The following is a 20367-nucleotide window of genomic DNA, read 5'->3' as shown; positions in this document are numbered from 1 at the left end:
TTTGTTTTTTTTCTATTGTTTAATATATTTTTATAAAATTTAGATTGTAATAATATAGCATTTTATGAACTACTTGTCCTCCTTTACTTATTTAATAGTGTATTGTGAATGTTTTCCCATGTCTTTATTCTTTTATATATTTTAAAATAAATTTTAATGACTAGACCATAAAATGGCTTGTTTTTTTTGTACTCATAATACATGCATAGATTCTTGTAACTACTACCAAAATCAGAATATAGAGTAGTTGAAATGCCTGAAAAAGTTCCCCTTTTTTAGTTACCACCCCCACTAGCCTTTAGCAGTCCTTAATCTGTTCCCCATACTACTAGATTTGTCTTTTCTAGAATGTCATTGAAATGGAATTTTCCAGTATGTAATTTTTTTAAAAATTATTTTTTAGTGACAGCGATGTACAGTGCTATCAGTTTCATGTGTACAACCCAGTCATTAGACACGTACTGTATATAACTTACAAAGTGATCCTCTGTAAATCTAGTACCCATCTGACACTATACATACCATATTTCCCCGTGTGTAAGACGCACCCTTTCCCGAAAAAAATGGGGTCTAAAAACTGGGTGCTTCTTATACGGTGGTTGCAGATTTTTTAAATTGCATTTCCCACTTTTTTGCCCTTGTTGTCTTTGTGCTTATTGATGGACATCTAGGTTGCTTCCATATTTTTGCTACTATAAATAATACTGCAGCGAACAAATTGATATACATGTCTTTTCAATTTGGTGTTTTGGTTTCTTTGGATAAATACCACCCTCCAGAAGTGGAATTGTTGGGTTCTTTTTTGGGTCTTGTTATAGCCTTTGTTTTAAAGCCTATTTTGTCTGGTATAATCATTGCTACCCCAGCTGTTTTTTTGTGTTATTTCTATTTCAATGAAATGTCTTTTCCATCTTTTTCCTTTCAGTTTGTTTGTGTCTTTCCATCTGAAGTGAGTCTCTTGTACATAACATATGTAAGGGTCTTGTTTTGTTATTCATTCAACCAATATATGTCTTTTGATTGAAGCACTTAATCCATTTGCATTTAAAGTAATTGTTGATAGATATGTATTTATTGCCATTTTATTTATTTTTTTTAATTTATTTTTTCTTCTTAAAGAAGATGCTTTAATATTTCTTGTAATACTGGTTTGGTGATGAACTCCTTTAGCTTTTCTTGTCTGGGAAGCTCTTTATCTATGTTTCGATTGTAAATGATAGCTTTGCAGGGTAGAGTAATCTTGGTTGTCAGTCCTTGCTTTTTATCACTTTGAGTATTTCTTGCCAATCCCTTCTGACCTGTAAAGTTTCTGTTGAGAAATCAGCTGACAGTCTTATGGGAGCTCTGCTTTTCTCTTGCTGCTTTTAAGATTATCTCTTTGTCTTTAATCTTTGGCATTTTAATTATGTGTCTTGTGTGGCCTTCTTTGGGTTAATCTTGTTTGGGATTTTATGCACTTTCTGGACTTGTGTGTCTATTTCCTTCACCAGGTTAGGGAAGTATTCTATCTTTGTTTCTTTAATTAAGATTTCAATTTCTTACTCTCTCTCTTCTCCTTTTGTCATCCCTGTGTGAATGTTGATACACTTGAAGTTGTCCCAGAGGCTTCTTAAACCGTTTTGGGGGGATTCTTTTCATTTTGCTGTTCTGGTTAGGTGTTTTGTGCTTCCTTATCTTCCGAATCACTGATTTGATCCTTTGCTTCATCTACTCTACTGTTTAGTCATTATCATGTAGTCTTCATTTCAGTTAATGTATTCTTTATTTCTGACTTGTTCTTTTTTGTTTTCTACATTTTGTTTTCTCTTTATTGAAGTTCTCACTAAGTACATCTGCTTTCTCCCTAAGTTCATTGAGCATTCTTATAATCACTGTTTTGAACTCTGCATCTGGTAGATTGGTTGTCTCCATTTTATTAAGTTCTGTTTCTGGAGTTTTTTCTGTTCTTTCATTTGGAACATGAATTTTTGTCTCCTTATTTTGGCTGCCTCTCTGTGTTTCTGTGTATTTGGTAGAGCTAGGTAGAGCTACTATGTCTCCCAGTCTTGGTAGACTGGTCTTATGTAGTTGGTGTCCTGTAGGGCTCTATGGTACAGCCTTCTGGTCACCCACGCTGAGCAGTCAGGGTGCTTTCCCCATGTGGACTGTGTGCACCTGTCTGTTGTAGTAGATTCTTGATTGCTGTTGGCATATCAGTAGGAGGGATTTAACCCCAGGCCGATCAGCTGCATGGATTGGCTGCAACTACAGTGCAAGATCTGCTGTTCAGGGGCCAACTCTATGGAGCAGGACTCCCTTCGGTGGGGCTCTGATCCTGATGAGTTTGCCCCTTGAATGCGTCAGTTGTGGTAGTGGCTTAGTGGTGCTCCTGCCTGGTCTGAGGCTGTCTATTGGGTGTGCTGGATATTTGCCCTTTGGGGAGATGTAGGTTAAGATCAGCTGCTTCCTGTTCCTGCTTGGGGCCACCTGGTTTTGTTGTAGGAAAGTGACCCAGTGGAGGATAGACACTCAGATAACTTTATAAGAGGAAAAGAGAATTTATTAAAAAGCCAGCGGAGCACGTGGGGCTTGTGGCTCCAAAGACACGTGCTTCCCGAAATTAGATTTCTTACACCTTATATACCCTTTACAGGACACAAGTTTACATACAAGGGTCTCATGATCTCTTTGTCTAGAGGTTCACACATCAATCACATGATTTCAGGATGGGAGGAGGTTTAAATGATGCTGGAGAATAAGCATTGGAAATCACCCATTAAGGTCTTAAAACTTTTAAGAAAAGGGGAGAGGAAGGGGCTGTTTAGATTTCCCTTCCCTTCTGTGTTCCCCATTGCTTTTCTTCCTCCTCAGTGAATAGAATGGGGGTGTGTGACTCTGATTTTGTTCTTCCTTCTTTCAAACTTTCTAGTATGAAAACCTCTCCATTAGCAAAATAATAGCCCTTCCCAAGCAGGAAGGCAATCCATAACTTCATTGACCATTTTTAGCTGGTGTTGCCTACCCCTCATTGTTAAATCACACACAAGTATAAAAATGATATTTACAAAATTATTTGGCAAACATTTTACCCCTTTTGCTTTCTTTGATATCTACACCACAGGCATTCTAATGCAGAGAATGAAGTACATTACAGTAACAGTACAAGTCATACAATTACAAAAGTGTCCTTTACAAAATCTCTCTGAACACGTGGCCTAAAACATAAAATGTCCTTGAAGCTTCTTGGTTCAGGCCGGGCTTCCTTCCTTAGTTTGAGCTACATAGCTATCTGCCAATGGCTGGTTCTTGTCCTGGGCGTGGAGGTACTCGGGGGAGGCCAAGCTATGAACTGAGGCCAGCTGCCCCTAGCGCAAGACTGGGACCACTTAGCAAGAAGTACAAGGCATGCTGAGGTCAAATGCTGCTTGTTTGGAGTTTGTGAACCTTTGAGAAATTTTAGGTAAATCTGTACCATGGACTTTGGCCGTTTGTATGGAAAAGCCACTGGATATGGCTCCTTTGGTCCCCTAAACTGCGTTGGCTGGGTCCCAGGGAATCACCAGGGCAAGGCAAACGGTATGAACCAGCTTGATGGAGACTCAGATATGGTGCCCACTTGCCAGCACTGTGAGAGGAGGTCTCAGCAAAGGAACAACGGCCTCTGCCAGTACTTATATCTGAGAGAAAGCTGCCCAGGTGAACCTGTCTCAAAGTCAGACAATTCAGTTCTTCCCAATACAGTGCCTTTTAAGCTGCTGTCCCAATACTGACACTCAGAGCAACTGAACAAGCATGTTTATGCATAGTCCTTTAAGGAATGCCTGAGACTCCAGCCACCCTCCATCTTACTGAGCCACAATCTCTTGATTTTTTGTTGTTGTGTTTTTCCGAAGTTAGAAGGGGAGGCAGTCAGACAGACTCCCACATGCACCCGACTTGGAACCACCCAGCATGCCAACAAGGGGTAATGCTCTGCCCATCTGGGGCATTGCTCTGCCCATCTGGGGCATTGTTCCTTTGTGGCCAGAGCCATTCTAGTGCCTGAGGCGGAGGCCATGGAGCCATCCTCAGTGCCCGGGTCAATTTTGCTACAATAGTTTTGGCTGCAGGCGGGGAAGAGAGAGATAGAGAGGAAGGAGAGGGGGAAGGGTGGAGAAGCAGATAGGCACTTCTGTGTGCCCTGACCGGAATCAAACCCGGGACTTCCACATGCTGGGCCAGTGCTCTACCGCTGAGCCAACTGGCCAGGACCATTTTCTTGATTTTCATAGCCAGAAGTTATGGGGACTTCTCTTACTGGCGCTGGAACCTTGGGCTGGAGGGCTTGGTGTTGGGTTGGGACCCACACTCCTCATGGAGATCTCTGTATTGCAGAGATGTCTCCTGAGTTTTAGCTACTGGCACATGTGGGTTTGAGACCAGCCTGTTCCATGTCTGTGCCCTCTTCTGCCAGTCTCAGTGTGGCTTCTTTATATCTTTAGTTATAGGACTTCTGTTCAGTTAGATTTCATGCTGTTCTGAGTGATGGTGGTTGTATATAATTTTGATGTGGTTGAGGGAGGATTTGAGTACCGTGTTTACCTATGCTGCCATCTTGAATGGAATAGTAGGCCACTTTTTAATACTGATTTCTTGCACTTAGCACAATACCTTTGAGATTAATTCAAGTTGTTGCCATATATCAATAGTTCATTCCTATTGCTTCTTGGCCTTTTGGTTAAGATCAAGTGTAGTATCTGTTCTTATTAGTTTAATAGTTCATTCGTTTTTATTGTTAAATAGTATTTTATATCATCTTTGTTTAGCTGGTCAATCTTTAAATGACATTTGGATATTACCATTTTTTGGTGATTATGAATAGAGCTACTATAAGCACTTAAGTACCGATTTTTGTGTGAATGTAAGGTTTTTTTTGTCTCTAGGGTAAATATGTAGAAATGTGATTACAGGGCCATTTGGTAAGTATATACTTAACTTTATAGGAAATGTTCCAAGTAGTGTGGCTGTATCATTATGCATTTTCATTAGAAATGTATGAGTTCCACTTCCTCTACATCCTTGTCAGTACTTAGTATTATGTATTGTTAGGAAGTCAACATTAACCAAAGCAATTTACAGATTCAATGCACGCTTTATCAAAACCTGCATGACATTCTTTTGCAGAAATAGAAAAATGCATCCTAAAATTTATATGGAATCTCAAAGGTCCCCACACAGACAAAGCATTCTTGAAAAAGAACAGTTGTAAGACTCACACTTCCGGATTTCAAAACTTACTGCAATGCTACAGTCATCAAAATAATGTGGTATTGGCATAGACAGATACAGTCTGATGGAGTAGAGGACACAATAATAAACACTTACATGTATGGTCAAATGATTTTTGATAGGGAGGCCAAGATCATTCAGGGGAAAAAGGAGAGTCTCTTTAAGAAACAGGCCCTGGCTGGTTGGCTCAGTAGTAGAATGTCGGCCCAGCTAGTGGAAGTCTCGGGTTTGATTCCCTTTCAGTGCACACAGGAGAAGCAACCATCTGCTTCTCTACAGCCCCTCCTGTGGCCATGGATTGATTTATTTGAGTGAGATGACCCTGGTGCTGAGGATGGCTTGGTGGCCTGCCTTAGACACTAAAAATAGCTCTGTTGCCAAGCAGTAGAGCAACAACCTAGATGGGCAGAGAGCATTGCCTAATAGGGGACTTACTGGATAGATCTCAGTAGGGCTGCATGTGGGAGTCTGTCTCTGCCTCCTCTGTTCTCACTTAATTAAAAAAGGAAGAAGAAATTGTGCTCAGAAAACTGGATATTCACAAGAGTGAAGTTGTACTTTTACCTAACTAGCCTCATATACAAAAACGAATGCAAATGGATCAAAGACCTAAACGTAAGAGCCACAATTATAAAACTCTTTAAGAGAAAACAAAGGGGAAAAGTTTCATGACATTGGATTTGGCAGTGATTTCTTGGATATGACACCAAAGACACAGGCAACTAAATAAAAATATAGATAAACTGGACTTTATCAAAATGAAAATCTTTTTGTTCATTGAAGGACACTATGAACAGTAAAAAGGCAAATCATGGAACAGGAGGAAATATTTTCCAATACATATTCAGATATATTTAGAGAGAATTAATATCAAGAATATGTAGAGAGCCTGACCAGGTGGTAGCGCAGTGGATAGAGCATCGGACTGGGATGCCGAGGACCCAGGTTCGAGACCCTGAGGTCGCCAGCTTGAGCGCGGGCTCATCTGGTTTGAGCAAAAGCTCACCAGCTTGGACCCAAGGTCGCTGGCTCAAGCAAGGGGTTTCTCGGTCTGCTGAAGGCCCGCAGTCAAGGCACATATGAGAAAGCAATCAATGAACAACTAAGGTGTCGCAATACACAACAAAAAACTAATGATTGATGCTTCTCATCTCTCCATTCCTGTCTATCTGTCCCTGTCTATGCCTCTCTCTAACTTTCTCTCTGTTAAAAAAAAAAAATATGTAGAGAACTTTTAGAACTCCATGACAAAAACAACCTAATTAAAGAGTGGGCAAAGGACTCTAATAGACATTTCTCCAAAGAAGATACGGAAAGGTTTAACAAGCCCTTGAAAAGATGTTGACCTTCACAAATCATTAAGGAGATTCAAATCAATCCACACCCATTAGGATGATTGTATTTGTTTTTGTTTTTAGTAAGTGGTTTGAATATGTGAAGAAATTGCAGTCCTTGTGTAGTGTTGGTTGGAATATAAAATAGTGCATACACTATTGAAAACAGTATTGGCAGTTCCTCAAACAATAAAAATAAAATTATTAGATCCCGAAAAGCCACATTTAGGTGAACAAAAGAATTGAAAGTAAGGTCTTGAAATATTTGTACACTGTATTGATAAGCAGCATTATTCCCAATAGTCAAAAAGGTATAAGTCACCCAAGGGTCCATAGATAGATGACTAGATAAATATGGTGCATGAGCGACATTCTTTTGTATGCTTTAAAAAGAAGGGAAATTTTTACACATGCTACATGACATTATGTTCAGAAAAATAAGCCAGTCAAATAAGAGCAAATCCTGCATGAAATAAGCCAGTCACAAAAGAGCAAATATTGTGTGATTTCACTTACATGAAATACTTAAGAGTATCAGCTCCTTAGAGACAGAAAGTAGAATAGTGGTTGTCAGGAGCTGGGGAGGATGGAGTGGGTAGGGAGAGCTAATGTCCAGATGGTTACAGTTTCATTTTTGCAAATTGAAAAGAGTTCTGTGGATGAATGTACAGCAGTGTCAGTGTATTTAATGCCACTGAATTGTATAGTTAAAAATGATTAAAATGGAAAATTTTGTTGTGTATCATATAATTTGCCACAATTAAAAAGAATATCAAATGGCCATGTTTATGTCAGTCTATCTCTGGATTCTGTTTTGTTCCATGGTTCTATATGTCTATCCATTTCTCAGCACTACATTTTACACTTTCATTATAAGTTAGTCCTAAAATCCTGTGATTTGTCCAACTTTATTCTTTATCAAAATTGTTTTGGCTATTCCAGTTCATTTGCCTTTTCAAATAAATCTTAGAATCAGTTTATATCTAAAAAATTCTGCTGTGATTTTGATAGAAATTGCATTAAATCTATAGAACAATTCTGGGATTTTTTTTTTTTTTTTGTATTTTTCTTAAGTTGGAAACGGGGAGGCAGTAAGACAGACTCCTGCATGTGCCCGACCAGGATCCACCCGACATGCCCACCAGGGGGCGATGCTCTGCCCATCTGGGGTATCGCTCTGCCGCAACCAGAGCCATTTTAGCACCTGAGGCAGAAGCCACAGAGCCATCCTCAGCGCTGAGGCCAACTCTGCTCCAATGGAGCCTTGGCTGCGGGAGGGGAAGAGAGAGACAGAGAGGAAGAGAGGAGGAGGGGTGGGGAAGCAGATGGGCGCTTCTCCTGTGTGCCCTGGCCAGGAATTGAACCGGGACTCCTGCACACCAGGCTGACAAATTCTGGGATTATTGACGTCTTTACTGTGTAGACTTTTCCAGTCCATGACCATGGTTTTAGTTAGATCTTCTTTGATTTTTTTTATCAGTCTTCTGTACTTTTCAGCATATATATCTTGTATACTTTTTATTAGGTATGTATCTTAAGTATTTTATGTTTTAGAGATATAAACTGTTAAATTTTTTTTTTTTTTTAGTGCATTGGAAGGAGAGAGAAAGAGGGAGGGACATATAGGGACAGACTGACAGGAAGGGAGAGAGAAGAGAAGCATTAACTAGTAGTTGTGGCACTAAGTTATTTGATTTCTTTCTCATACGTGTCTTGATGGGGTAGTGGGGGCTTTCCAGCTAAGCCAGTGACCCCTTGCTCAAGCCAGCAACCATGGGGTCATGTCTATAATTCCATGCTCAAGCCGGCGATCCCGTGCTCAAGCTGGTGAGCTTGCACTCTAGCAGGCGACTTCAGGGTTTCAAACCTCGGACCTCAGTGTCCCAGATGGGTGCTCTACCCATTGCACCACCAACCTCTTCAGGTTGTTTTTTGTAAATTTCAGTTGCAGATTGATCTTTGCTTGATTTTGATATTAATTTTGTTTACTGAACCTTGTCAAACTCAATTATTAGCTCTAGTAGTTTTGTTTTTATTTTAGATTTCCTGGGATTTTTCTACATAGGTAACCATGTTATCTGTTAATAGGGACAGTTTAATTTCTTCCTTTCTAATATGTGATTTTTAACTTCTCATTTCTTTCCTTACTGTAGCAGCTCCATCTATCAGTATGATATAGAATAGGAATGGTGAGGGAGTACATGTGACCTTGCTCCTGATCTTAGGATGAAACTATTCAGTCTTTTTTTTTTTGTTTTTTGTTATACAAGGACAGAGAGAGAGAGTCAGAGAGATGGATAGATAGGTACAGACAGACAGGAACGGGGAGAGATGAGAAGCGTCAATCATTAGTTTTTCGTTGCAACACCTTAGTTGTTCATTGATTGCTTTTTCATATGTGTCTTGACTGTGGGGCTACAGCAGACCGAGTAACCCCTTGCTCAAGCCAGCGACTTTGGGTCCAAGCTGGTGAGCTTTGCTCAAACCAGATGAGCCAGCGCTCAAGCTGGCGACCTCGGGGTCTCGAACCTGGGTCCTCCGCATCCCAGTCCGATGCTCTATCCACTGTGCCACTGCCTGATCAGGCTACAATTTCATTGATATTTAAATTTTTTTTTTTTTAGCGAGAGAGAGAGAGAGAGAGAGAGAGAGAGAGAGAGAGAGAGAGAGATAGATAGGAAGGGAGAGTGATGAAGAACATCAACTCATAGTTGCAGCACCTTAGTTATTCATTGATTCCTTTCTTATATATTCCTTGATTGGGGGGCTCCAGCTGAGCCAATGGTCCCATTCTCAAGCCAGCGACCCCTTCCTCAAGCCAGCAACCTTGGGTTTTCGAACCTGGGTCCTTAGTATCCCAGGTTGAGGCTCTATTCACTGTTCCACCACCGGGTCAGGCTAAAAACTATTTTTTGCTTGAATTGATTTTTCTCTTTTTTGTTTTCGGTTTCATTGAGTTTTGCTGTATCTCTTTTCTTTTGCTTGTTTTGGTTTTATTTTTCTTTTGTTTTTCTTGTTTCTTTAAACAAGAATCTTAGGTTGTTGATTTGAGAGCCCCTTCCCTACCCTAATATAAACATTTAATTCCTGTAAATCTCACTCTAAACATTGCTTTAGATTTCACTCTTAACATTACTTTAGTTGCATATGACAAAATTTGATGTATTTTCATTTTCATTCAATTAAACATTTTAATTACCTGAGACTTATTCATTGACCAATGGATTATTTAGAAGTATGTTGTTTAAGTTCAAGTAGGGGTTTCCTATTATATTTGTTATTGATTCCTACTTAAATTCATTATAGTCAGATAACCTACTTTTACTTATTTTATTTTTGTTAGAATCTGTTTTAGGACCCAGGGTATGATCTGTATTGATGAATGTTCTGTGAACACTTGAAAAGAATGGTTATTCTACTTTTGATTGGTGTAATATTCTATAAATGTCATTGGTTGATGGTGTCCAGTTTCTGTCTCCACTAGTTTTCTTTCTATTAGTCTGTCAATTACTGAAAGGGGAATGTTGAAGTCTCCAGCTGTAATTATGGATGCCTATTTCTTTCAGTTGTTAATTTTGTTTTTTGCATTTTGAAGTTCTGTTAGTTATATATGTATTCAGGATTATTTTTGCTTTGCAAATTGACCCTTTTTTAATGTAATTTTTTATCTTAGAGATTTTTTTTTTACTCTGAATATATATACTCTCTCTTTTTTTTTAAAAAAAACAACAACTGTTGATTTCACCTTCGCTGGTTGGGTCAGTGGTAGAGCTTTGGCCCAGTTTGTGGTTGTCCCAGGTTCAATTCCTGGTCAGGGCACACAGGAGAAGCACCCATCTGCTTCTCCACCCCTTCCCCTCTCCCTTCTCGCTCTCTATCTTTCTTCCTCTCCTGTAGCCATGGCTTGATTGGAACAAGTTGGCCTCGGGCTCTGAGGATGGCTGTATGGCCTCTGCCTCAGGTGCTAAGAAGAGCTTGGTTGTTGAGCAACAGAGCAATGACCAGATGGGCAGAGAATCGCCCCCTAATGATCTTGCTAGGGGGATCCCTGTCAGGACACATGCAGGAGTCTTTTGCCCTGCCTCCCCTTCTTTCACTGAATAAAAAATTTAAAAAAAAGTTCATTTGAGAAAGAGAGAGAGACATTGATTTGTTGTTAGAAATTCATTGGTTGATTCTTATTTGTATCCTAACCTGATATTGAACCTGCAACCTTGGCATGTTGGGATGACACTCTAACCAACTGAACTACCTGGTCAGGGCTAGATATTCTGTCTTTTAAAATTTACCTTTGCATTATATATCCTTTTTTCATCCTTTGTGTTTACCCTTTTAGAAGGGTAAAGTTTTCTTTCTTTTTTTTATTTTATTTTTTATTTTTCTGAAGCTGGAAATGGGGAGGCAGTCAGACAGACTCCCGCATGCGCCCGACCGGGATCCACCCGGCATGCCCACCAGGGGGCGATGCTCTGCCCATCCTGGGTGTCGCTCTGTTGTGACCAGAGCCACTCTAGCGCCTGGGGCAGAGGCCAAGGAGCCATCCCCAGCGCCCTGGCCATCTTTCCATCTTTTGCTCCAATGGAGCCTCGGCTGCGGGAGAGGAAGGAGAGGGGGAGGGGTGGAGAGGCAGATGGGCGCCTCTCCTGTGTGCCCTGGCCGGGAATCGAACCCGGGACTCCTGCATGCCAGGCCGACGCTCCACCACTGAGCCAACCGGCCAGGGCCAAAGTTTTCTTATAGGTGCCATAGACTTAGTTAGTGTGTGTCTATGTTTAAGTTCATTCGATAATCTGTCAGTTGGCATATTTAGGCCACTTATATTTAATATAAATATTTTGATTTAAATATTTCATTTTATTATATATTTATTTTTTTTCCTGTAACTTTTTTCTGCTTTTTTGATTATTTGATTGTAAAATTGTTTTAATTTGTTTTTAACTATAATTATTTTTTTGTAGTTACTTGAGGGATTACAATATATGATACATACTTTTCACAATCTTTTTTTTTTTTTTTAAAGATTTTATTTATTCATTATAGAGAGGGGAGAGAGAGAGAGAGAGAGAAGGGGGGAGGAGCAGGAAGCATCAACTCCCATATGTGCCTTGACCAGGCAAGCTCAGGGTTTTGAACCGGCAACCTCAGTGTTTCCAGGTTGATGCTTTATCCACTGCGCCACCACAGGTCAGGCTCACAATCTATTTAGAATAACTATTTTATCATTTTGTGTGGAATGTACAAAAGTTATAGTTGACTTACTACATTTACATACATTGAAAACCCTGTCAGACAAAGTAATGATTTTTGCTTTTAGTTGTCAAATACATTTTTTTATTTTTTTGTATTTTTCTGAAGCTGGAAACGGGGAGAGACAGTCAGACAGATTCCTGCATGCGCCTGACCGGGATCCACCCGGCATGCCCACCAGGGGCGACGCTCTGCCCACCAGGGGGCGATGCTCTGCCCCTCCGGGGCGTCGCTCTGTTGCGACCAGAGCTACTCTAGCGCCTGGGGCAGAGGCCAAGGAGCCATCTCCAGCGCCCGGGCCATCTTTGCTCCAATGGAGCCTTGGCTGCGGGAGGGGAAGAGAGAGACAGAGAGGAAGGGGGGGGGGTGGAGAAGCAAATGGGCGCTTATCCTATGTGCCCTGGCTGGGAATCGAACCCGGATCCCCCGCACGCCAGGCCGACGCTCTACCGCTGAGCCAACTGGCCAGGGCCTCAAATACATTTTAAATAACTGAGGTGAAGAATCATCATTTCTGCTCTTCCCTCATTCTGAAGTCATTTCTCATCTGTTTGATGAACTTCTCTTAGCAGTTCATTTTGAGCAGCTTGCTGGCGAAATTTCTTTTTCATATTCCTTTATGTGAGACTGTTTTTATTTTATGTTCATTCCTGAAGGATATTTTTGTTGGAGATAGAATTTTTTTCAGTATTTAAAAAAAATATGGTTCACTTCCTAAGGAACCCCAGGGTTTTAATGATAAATGTGTTTATTTTTTTTAATTTAGAAATTAAATTTAATGGAGTTGTGTTGGTCAATAAGAGTACATAGGTTCCAGGTAAACATCTCTATAGCATTTGAACTGTTTATTATGTTGTATGAATATTACTTTTAAGTAACATCAGCTTTTCACTGGTTGCTTTCCATGTTTTTTTCATTAGTTTTCAGCAGTTTATTGTGTTTGCCTTTGAATTTTTAACCTATTTTTATAAAATTTCTCCTGCCTAGAAAGAATATCTGTTTTGTTAGTCATTATAGTGTCAATTGGGTCTGTAAACTATGGCCTGCTACCACCTCTGTGACTGTCATATTTTCTCCTGATTTTGTAACTAAAGTGTTATTGGAACATATATCCACACTCATTTATTTACATGTTGTTTATGGCTGCTTTTGGGGTATCATGGCAGAGTTGAATAATTGTGAGAGAGATCTTACATCTCTTGAAGTTTAAAATATTTACTGTCTGACCCTTTTCACCAGAAGTTTGCTGGTCTTTGGTGTAGGTAGGAAGACATTTGAGTTTTTCCTCTTAATGTTTCCTGCTGGAAAACGTTTTCTTGACTTTATCCATGTAGGGTTAAAAGTCTTTTTACAAATATCTTCTATACAAAAATACAACAATGTGCAGTATGTAGTATAGGGTATGTGCAGCAATGTTTTCCCCTACTTAGGAACCCTAAATAACTTTTTAGCCAACATTTCTTGAAGCCATAACAAACAGTTAAGCATAGCTTATCTTTTTTTTTTTTAGAAATTTTAGTTCAGACACTAACCTCATAAAGCAAACAAAATAAGTTTCTGTTAAATAACTGGTTTATGCCAAAATGGGATTTAATTTTTTTTTTTTGTATTTTTCTGAAGCTGGAAACAGGGAGAGACAGTCAGACAGACTCCCGCATGTGCCCGACCGGGATCCACCCGGCACGCCCACCAGGGGGCGATGCTCTGCCCCTCCGGGGCATCGCTCTGTTGCGACCAGAGCCACTCTAGCGCCTGGGGCAGAGGCCAAGGAGCCATCCCCAGTGCCCGGGCCATCTTTGCTCCAATGGAACCTCGCTGTGGGAGGGGAAGAGAGAGACAGAGAGGAAGGAGAGGAGGAGGGGTGGAGAAGCAGATGGGCACCTCTCCTGTGTACCTTGGCCAGGAATCGAACCCGGGACTTCTGCACGCCAGGCCGACGCTCTACCACTGAGCCAACCAGCCAGGGCCTGGATTTAATTTTTTTAAAGATAGGCATGGGAGATAGAAGTATAACTTAAGATGCTCTTATTTTACAGGAGTTTGAAAAAATGTTTCCTTACTGAATAACACAGACTCTAATATAGGTTTCTTGATCTTTTTTATGGGCCTTTAGGTGCTTGAAGTTGTTATTGTTATAAACTAAAATTAGCTTGACCTGTGGTGGCGCAGTGGATAAAGCGTCAACCTGGAACGCTGAGGTCACCGGTTCGAAACCCCAGGCTTGCCTGGTCAAGGCACATATGGGAGTTGATGCTTCCAGCTCCTCCCCCTGCTCTCTTCCTCTCCCTCTCCCTCTCCCTCTCCCTCTCCCTCTCCCTCTCCCTCTCCCTCTCCCTCTCCCTCTCCCTCTCCCTCTCCCTCTCCCTTTCCCTCTCCCTCTCCCTCTCCCTCTCCCTCTCCCTCTCCCTCTCCCTCTCCCTCTCCCTCTCCCTCTCCCTCTCATAAAAATGAATAAATAAAATCTAAAAAAAAATAGTGTAAACTAAAATTAAACATTGAAATTTACCTCTTATTGTGAAATCTATGATTGTTTTTTGCTTTACAAATAGTCTTTGCTAGGTCAGACTTAAGCACACATGTATTTTATTTTTAACTGAAGTAAGAGAATTTCTGTCCTTCATTGTGATGCTTGTTAAATAAGAAATGTTTTGCTCAAACATGTAAGAAGGTGAAAAATTCCACAAAATATTCTTTCTTCTCTGCAGGGAATTTTTCCTTCACAGAAATTAAGGACTTGTCTAACGGCAGATCAGTAAAATCTAATCAGATTATATTAACAAAGTTCTTTCCCCTATTTTTTAGGCTAAGAATCAGGAAAAAGGTTGGTATTGAGTTGAATAATCTTCCCTCAAAATTCATTTTCAAGGTCCTGGCCGGTTGGCTCAGTGGTAGAGTGTCAGCCTGGCGTGCGGGAGTCCCGGGTTCGATTCCCAGCCAGGGCACACAGGAGAAGCGCCCATCTGCTTCTCCACCCCTCCCCCTCTCCTTCCTCTCTGTCTCTCTCTTCCTCTCCTGCAACCAAGGCTCCATTGGAGCAGAGTTGGCCCGGGCGCTGAGGATGGCTCTGTGGCCTCTGCCTCAGGCGCTAGAATGGCTCTGGTTGCAGCAGAGCAACGCCCCAGATGGGCAGAGCATCGCCCCCTGGTGGGCATGCCGGGTGGATCCCTGTCGGGTGCATGTGGGAGTCTGTCTGACTGCCTCCTCGTTTCCAACTTCAGAAAAATACAAAAAAAATAATCATTTCACAAGGAAACTCAGAATGTGTCCTTATTTGGAAGTATGATCTTTGCATATGTAATTAGTTATGATATAATTAGTCATCTAAGCAGGAAGAGCCTTGGGACAGGCAGTATGGCTGATATTAGCACACTTACTTTTTTCCCCACTGTGCAGTGCAGTACAGCATTTACCGCTTACGAATGGCCTTCCTTAGCCCAGGACAAAACGAGAATGGACTCATCTGAATGATCATGGCCCTACTGCATGCTCTTTTATATGGACAGGCCTGAGAGCTCTGAAGAAATTGCCAACAAGACTGCACTTCGTCACTGCATTCCTTTCAGTGCTTGTATTGCATAGTGTAAGAAGTTCAGAAAACAGTTTTGACTTTTTTTACAGTTACGACCTGCAGAATATCTACTGACAATTATATGGAACCCTGGGGTTGCCTGGACACTCAATTTAAAACCTCTGGGGATAGTTTTAAAGTTACGATTTTTATTGTATTACCTAATTACACATCCTAAAAAAAATTAAGTAGACTTTGTAGTTTTTTTAAAGAGAAATTATAGTGAATTGGGGGGGGGGGGGAGAAGGCAGGGAAATTGTTGTACCTTCTGCTCAGTTTTGCTATGAACCTAAACTGCTAATAAAATAGAATAGTCTAGTCTGACCTGTGGTGGTGCTGTGGATGAAATGTCAACCTGGAACGCTGAGGTTGCTGGTTTGAATCCCTGGGTTTGTCTAGTCAAGGCACATACAAGAAGCAACTACTAAGAGTTGATGCTTCCTGCTCCTTCTCCCTTCTCTCTCTGTATCCTCTCTCTAAAACTAATAAATAAAACCTTTAAAAAAATAGAATAGTCTAAAAATACTATAGTTGATGAGTTTTGAAACTGTCTTTAAAGTTTTTACACAATTTTATTTTGAATTTCTATAATTAGTATTGTTTCCTCTGGTTTTTACCGAGAGATTAGAAGTGCTGGCTATATAGTCCTATTTTATTATATTTCAGAGATTGTTTTCCTTCTATACTAACATACATTGAACTCTCCAGATCTGGGACTGAACTGTATAAATATAGTATGGTTTTATTTTCCTTTGTTTTATATAGATAATGAATTAGTTCCTAATCAGTTTTGTAATGCCCTCAAACTTTTTATTAGAACCTAAGAGAACTATAATAATCTGGGAAGAAAACCAACAGTAATATTCATTGATTGTAACATGTTTTATAGTTGTCCTAGAGGTTGATGGGTAGGCCTCTGATTTATTTTAATTTTTCTGCTTAATTTTTAATTTATTGTGTTAACATGGTTTCAGGTGTCCCATTCAATATAACATCCTCAATCTCACTCCCAACCCCTGCATTGTACCTCCCCATGCCCCATGGAAAGTCTCTTTCACAATTGGTCATTCTTTTTTTAAATTTTTTTTAAGTGAGAGGAGGGGAGATAGTGAGACAGACTCCCATATGCTCCCTGACCGGGTTGCACCCAGCAACCCCTGTCTGGGGCCAATGCTCATATCAACCGAGCTATTTTTAGCTCTTGAGGCTGACACACTTGGACCAACTGAGCTATCCTCAGCACCCAGGACCAACACTTGAACCAATTGAGCCATTGGCTTCAGGAGAGGAAGAGGTAGAGAAGGGGGAGAGGGAAGGGAAGAGAAACAGATGGTTGCTTCTCTTGTGTGCCTTGACCAGGAATTGCACTGGGACGTCCATACACCGGGCTGACACTATCCGTTGAGACAACTGGCCAGGGCATAATTGGTCATTCTTTAAAGTCTTTTTACAGAGACTGTGAATTTGTGGCAGAAATGCTTAATATTAATCTCCTTGTACACCTCTTATAAGTACATATAATTGGAGAATCTGATGTTATCTTCTGAACATTTTAAAAAATATTATATTTAAAGCTCTTGTCTTTTATAAGACTTTTAAATTCTATCATACTTTAACTAATACTGAGAAATTTTATGATTAAGTATATTCACTTTTTCTTTTTACTCCAATATTGACTCGGTAGAAACTTAGGGAATATCCATCTTCAGTGTTAGCTGCCTGTTTTTTCGGTGGTAGTCGAACTAGAGGCTTTATTACTATAGTTCTCTTAATTTAGATTATAAACATTTTGCATAATTTTATCTCAGTTATAAAAGCTCTTAAGAACTTTTGAGATAGTTACCTAGAAACTGTCCATGCAGACTTTATGCTTATTGAGTTTTGCAGAAAGTGACTAAAAATGTTGAATATTTAAAAACTTTGTTTCAAACAATTTAATTTTGAGTTAGTAAAGTAGAAAGAACTTTCTTTACTCATTTCTACTAACTTTAAATACTTTATCAAGTTTGCTTATAATTCCCTCATATACATACATACTACTTTTGTTCTATTGAGAGTAAGTTGCATATATCTTATCTCTCTACCCCGTGCTATTTCTGTTTATTTCTAAGAACAGTGATATTATCTTTTATAACAGCAATGTAGTTGTCAAGTTGATAATTTCACATTGATACTTATATTCCAATATAATCAGTTTTTTTTTCTAGATAGACAGACAGGAAGGGAGAGAGAGATGAGAAGCATCAACTTGTAGTTGCAGCACTTTAGTTGTTCGTTGATTACTTCTCATACATGCCTTCATTGGAGGGCTCCAGCCAAGCCACTGACCTTGGGCTTCGAGCCAGTGACCATGGGATTATGTTGATGATCCCAAGCTCAGGCTGGTGACCCTGCACTCAAGCTGGTGAGCTTGCACTGAAGCCGGATGAGCCCATGCTCAAGCTAGCGACCTATGAGTTTCAACCTGGGACCTCAGTGTCCCAGGTCAACACTGTCTACTGTACCACCACTGGTCAGGTTAATCAGTTGTTTTAATGTTGTTTAGAGCAATTTTTTCCCCCAGTCCAGTATTATATATTGTAGTTAGTTGCTATTTAAACATTTATCTTTGATAGACTATTGGTCTTAAAATCTTAAGTGTTGAATTTTTGTTCTTTTAACAGCTAAACCAGGTGGACAGGTGAAATGTCAGTATATTTCTGCCGTGGACAAAGTTATATTTGTGGATGACTATGCAGTAGGGTGTAGGAAGGACCTTAATGGAATCTTGTTGTTAGACACTGCTCTGCAGACTCCAGTTTCAAAGCAGGATGATGTGGTTCAGCTTGAATTACCTGTTACAGAGGTAAGTTGAAATAAGTATCAATCTACTTTTTTCTACTTATTGTAATCTTAGATCTGTTAGTTGTTAAGTGAAATTAGGTTATCCTTTTAAATAGCCCTATAAAAAAAAGAATTAACTTATTGATCACAACTTTATTTAAATGCTTGTCTTTTTTGTGAGTAATTACCTGATACTTGTTGAAGTGGTATTTAAGGGTGAACTGTTCCGGTTAAACCACTGTAACAGAGACCCCAAAATACAATGGCTTAAACAGTATAGTTTCTTTCCAGTAACAGTGCAGGGCTAAGTATAGGGGTAGCATTGCTTACTTCAATATTTAGCTTCTGTTTTGTGAGTCCAAAGCAGCTGCTGCAAGTGTCATTTCCCAGTCCGGGAAAGGGAGAGAGGGCAAAGGCCAGGGGAAGAGCACACAGTGCGGCATGACCCTCCCACCTTCCCTCTTTCCTTCCTCCCTCCTCCCTTGTAGTCTCTTTTTCTTCATTTCTTGTTCTCTTTCACAAACTCTCTTACAAATGCCCCTTTTCGTATTTACCCTGTTGGAGATAATTTGGTTACATGACCATATCAGACTGAGAAGATTGGGAAAGATGTGGTTTGTTTATTTATTTAATTTTATTTTATTAGGGAGGGAGGGAGGAAGGAGGGAGGGAGTGGTGGACAGAAGAAGGGAGAGAGATAAGAAGTGTCAACTTATAGTTGCAGCACTTTAGTTGTTTATTGATTGCTTTTCATATGTGCCTTGATGGGATGGTAGGGGGGAATCCAGCCAAGCCAGTGACCCCTTGTTGAAGCCAGCAACCTTGGGCTTCAAACCAGCAATGTTTGGACTCAAGCCAATGACCTTGGGCTCCTGTTGATCCTGTGATCAAGCAGGTGACCTCACTCTCAAACTAGTAAGTTTGTGCTTGAGCAGGATGAGCCCACACTCAAGCTGGTGTCTTAAGGGTTTCAAACCTGGGACCTCAGCATCCCATGTTGACACTCTATCCACTTGCCACCATGGGTCAGGCTGTAGTTTGTTTACTTTTTTCAAGTATTAAAAAAGGGAGGAGCCTTGTTTGGATAGCTTGGTTGTTTAGAGGGTTGTCCTGAAGCACAAGGTTATTGGTTCGATCTCTAGTCAGGGCACATATAAGAATAGATTGATGTTCTTGCCTCTGTCTCTCTCTCTTTTTTCTTCTCTCTCTAAATCAATCAACAACAAAAAACCAAAATGGGGAGTAATACGTACATTTTAAAGGAAAACCAGTAATCTTTGCTGTGTCATATCATTTAACAATACCAGTTTAAAATTCAGCTTCATGCATTTCTGTATGTTTACATATTCATTACTTAATTTGTAAGTATATTCAACTTAAATTTTTTTGTGTGCATTGATGTTCATATCATGTAACTTGAAAATATGTTTCAAAAATTCTTAAATATACTATAAAAGATTAAAATGCTGTGCTCCCTGAAAAAGTGAGGTATTTCTTTTCTTCATACCAAGTTGTTGATTATTGTTTTGCATATCGAGATTGGTTTGGTTAATTGATAAAATAAGTACAAAATACTTTCTATTTTTACAGCATGAAAAGTGTGAATGTGCATTTGAGGTATTTTATTCTCTCTAGAAGGCATTTTAAAAAAGATATCAACATATCTCCACGTAGACTTCACTCTTAGTGTCATATCGCAGTCTTCTATTATTTTTATGTTAATATTGAAATCATGTGGTTGGAAGTTAGAGTTCTGAAAACAGTAGCAATATTTTTGTCTTTAGACTCTCTGGATCTGGAGTCACATCTAAAATCTTTGAACAGAGAATTAGCTCTACTTGTTTTGAATGTTTTTTCCTAAATTAAGAAATTTAGGTCAGGTGATATTTTAATAAAGGTGATACATTTATTAAGGACTTACATTTACACAGAAAGATGGTATTATACTGTTCAACTTTAAAAAAAACTACAGAAAAAAATAAGTAAAAATTAAAAAAACTACAGAATCACAATAAAATATTTGAAAATTTGTACGAAATAGCTCCTCCCCCAACTCAGTATTTTTTCTATTACACTGACTGAAATGCTAGGTATTTAGCTGATTTCTACCACCTTTCTAACCTTACTGGCTTTTAACATTTGTTGCTG

The 20367-nt window shown here is 39.7% G+C and overlaps 1 protein-coding gene and 1 pseudogene across 10 annotated transcripts in view; both read left to right on the top strand.

The window, feature by feature from the left end:
• The window catches only part of BIRC6 (baculoviral IAP repeat containing 6), a 238151-nt gene that overhangs the window by 13679 nt on the left and 204105 nt on the right, over positions 1–20367 (top strand). For all 10 annotated transcript variants that reach the window (XR_010750445.1, XM_066378557.1, XM_066378563.1 and 7 more), the window contains exon 2: positions 18060–18241. Coding sequence is in view for 9 of the 10 variants with exons in the window: in XM_066378557.1 (XP_066234654.1) it covers positions 18060–18241 (182 nt within the window). In the remaining variant the exon portion in view is untranslated. The remainder of the gene's footprint in view (positions 1–18059; positions 18242–20367) is intronic.
• On the top strand, positions 4677–4776 carry LOC136401771 (U2 spliceosomal RNA; annotated as a pseudogene).

Source organism: Saccopteryx leptura, chromosome 3 (genome assembly GCF_036850995.1).
Source record: "Saccopteryx leptura isolate mSacLep1 chromosome 3, mSacLep1_pri_phased_curated, whole genome shotgun sequence".
NCBI classification, from domain to species: Eukaryota; Metazoa; Chordata; class Mammalia; order Chiroptera; family Emballonuridae; genus Saccopteryx; species Saccopteryx leptura.
The sequence above is the reverse complement of the archived record's forward strand: the minus strand, read 5'-3'. Positions and strand labels throughout refer to the sequence as shown.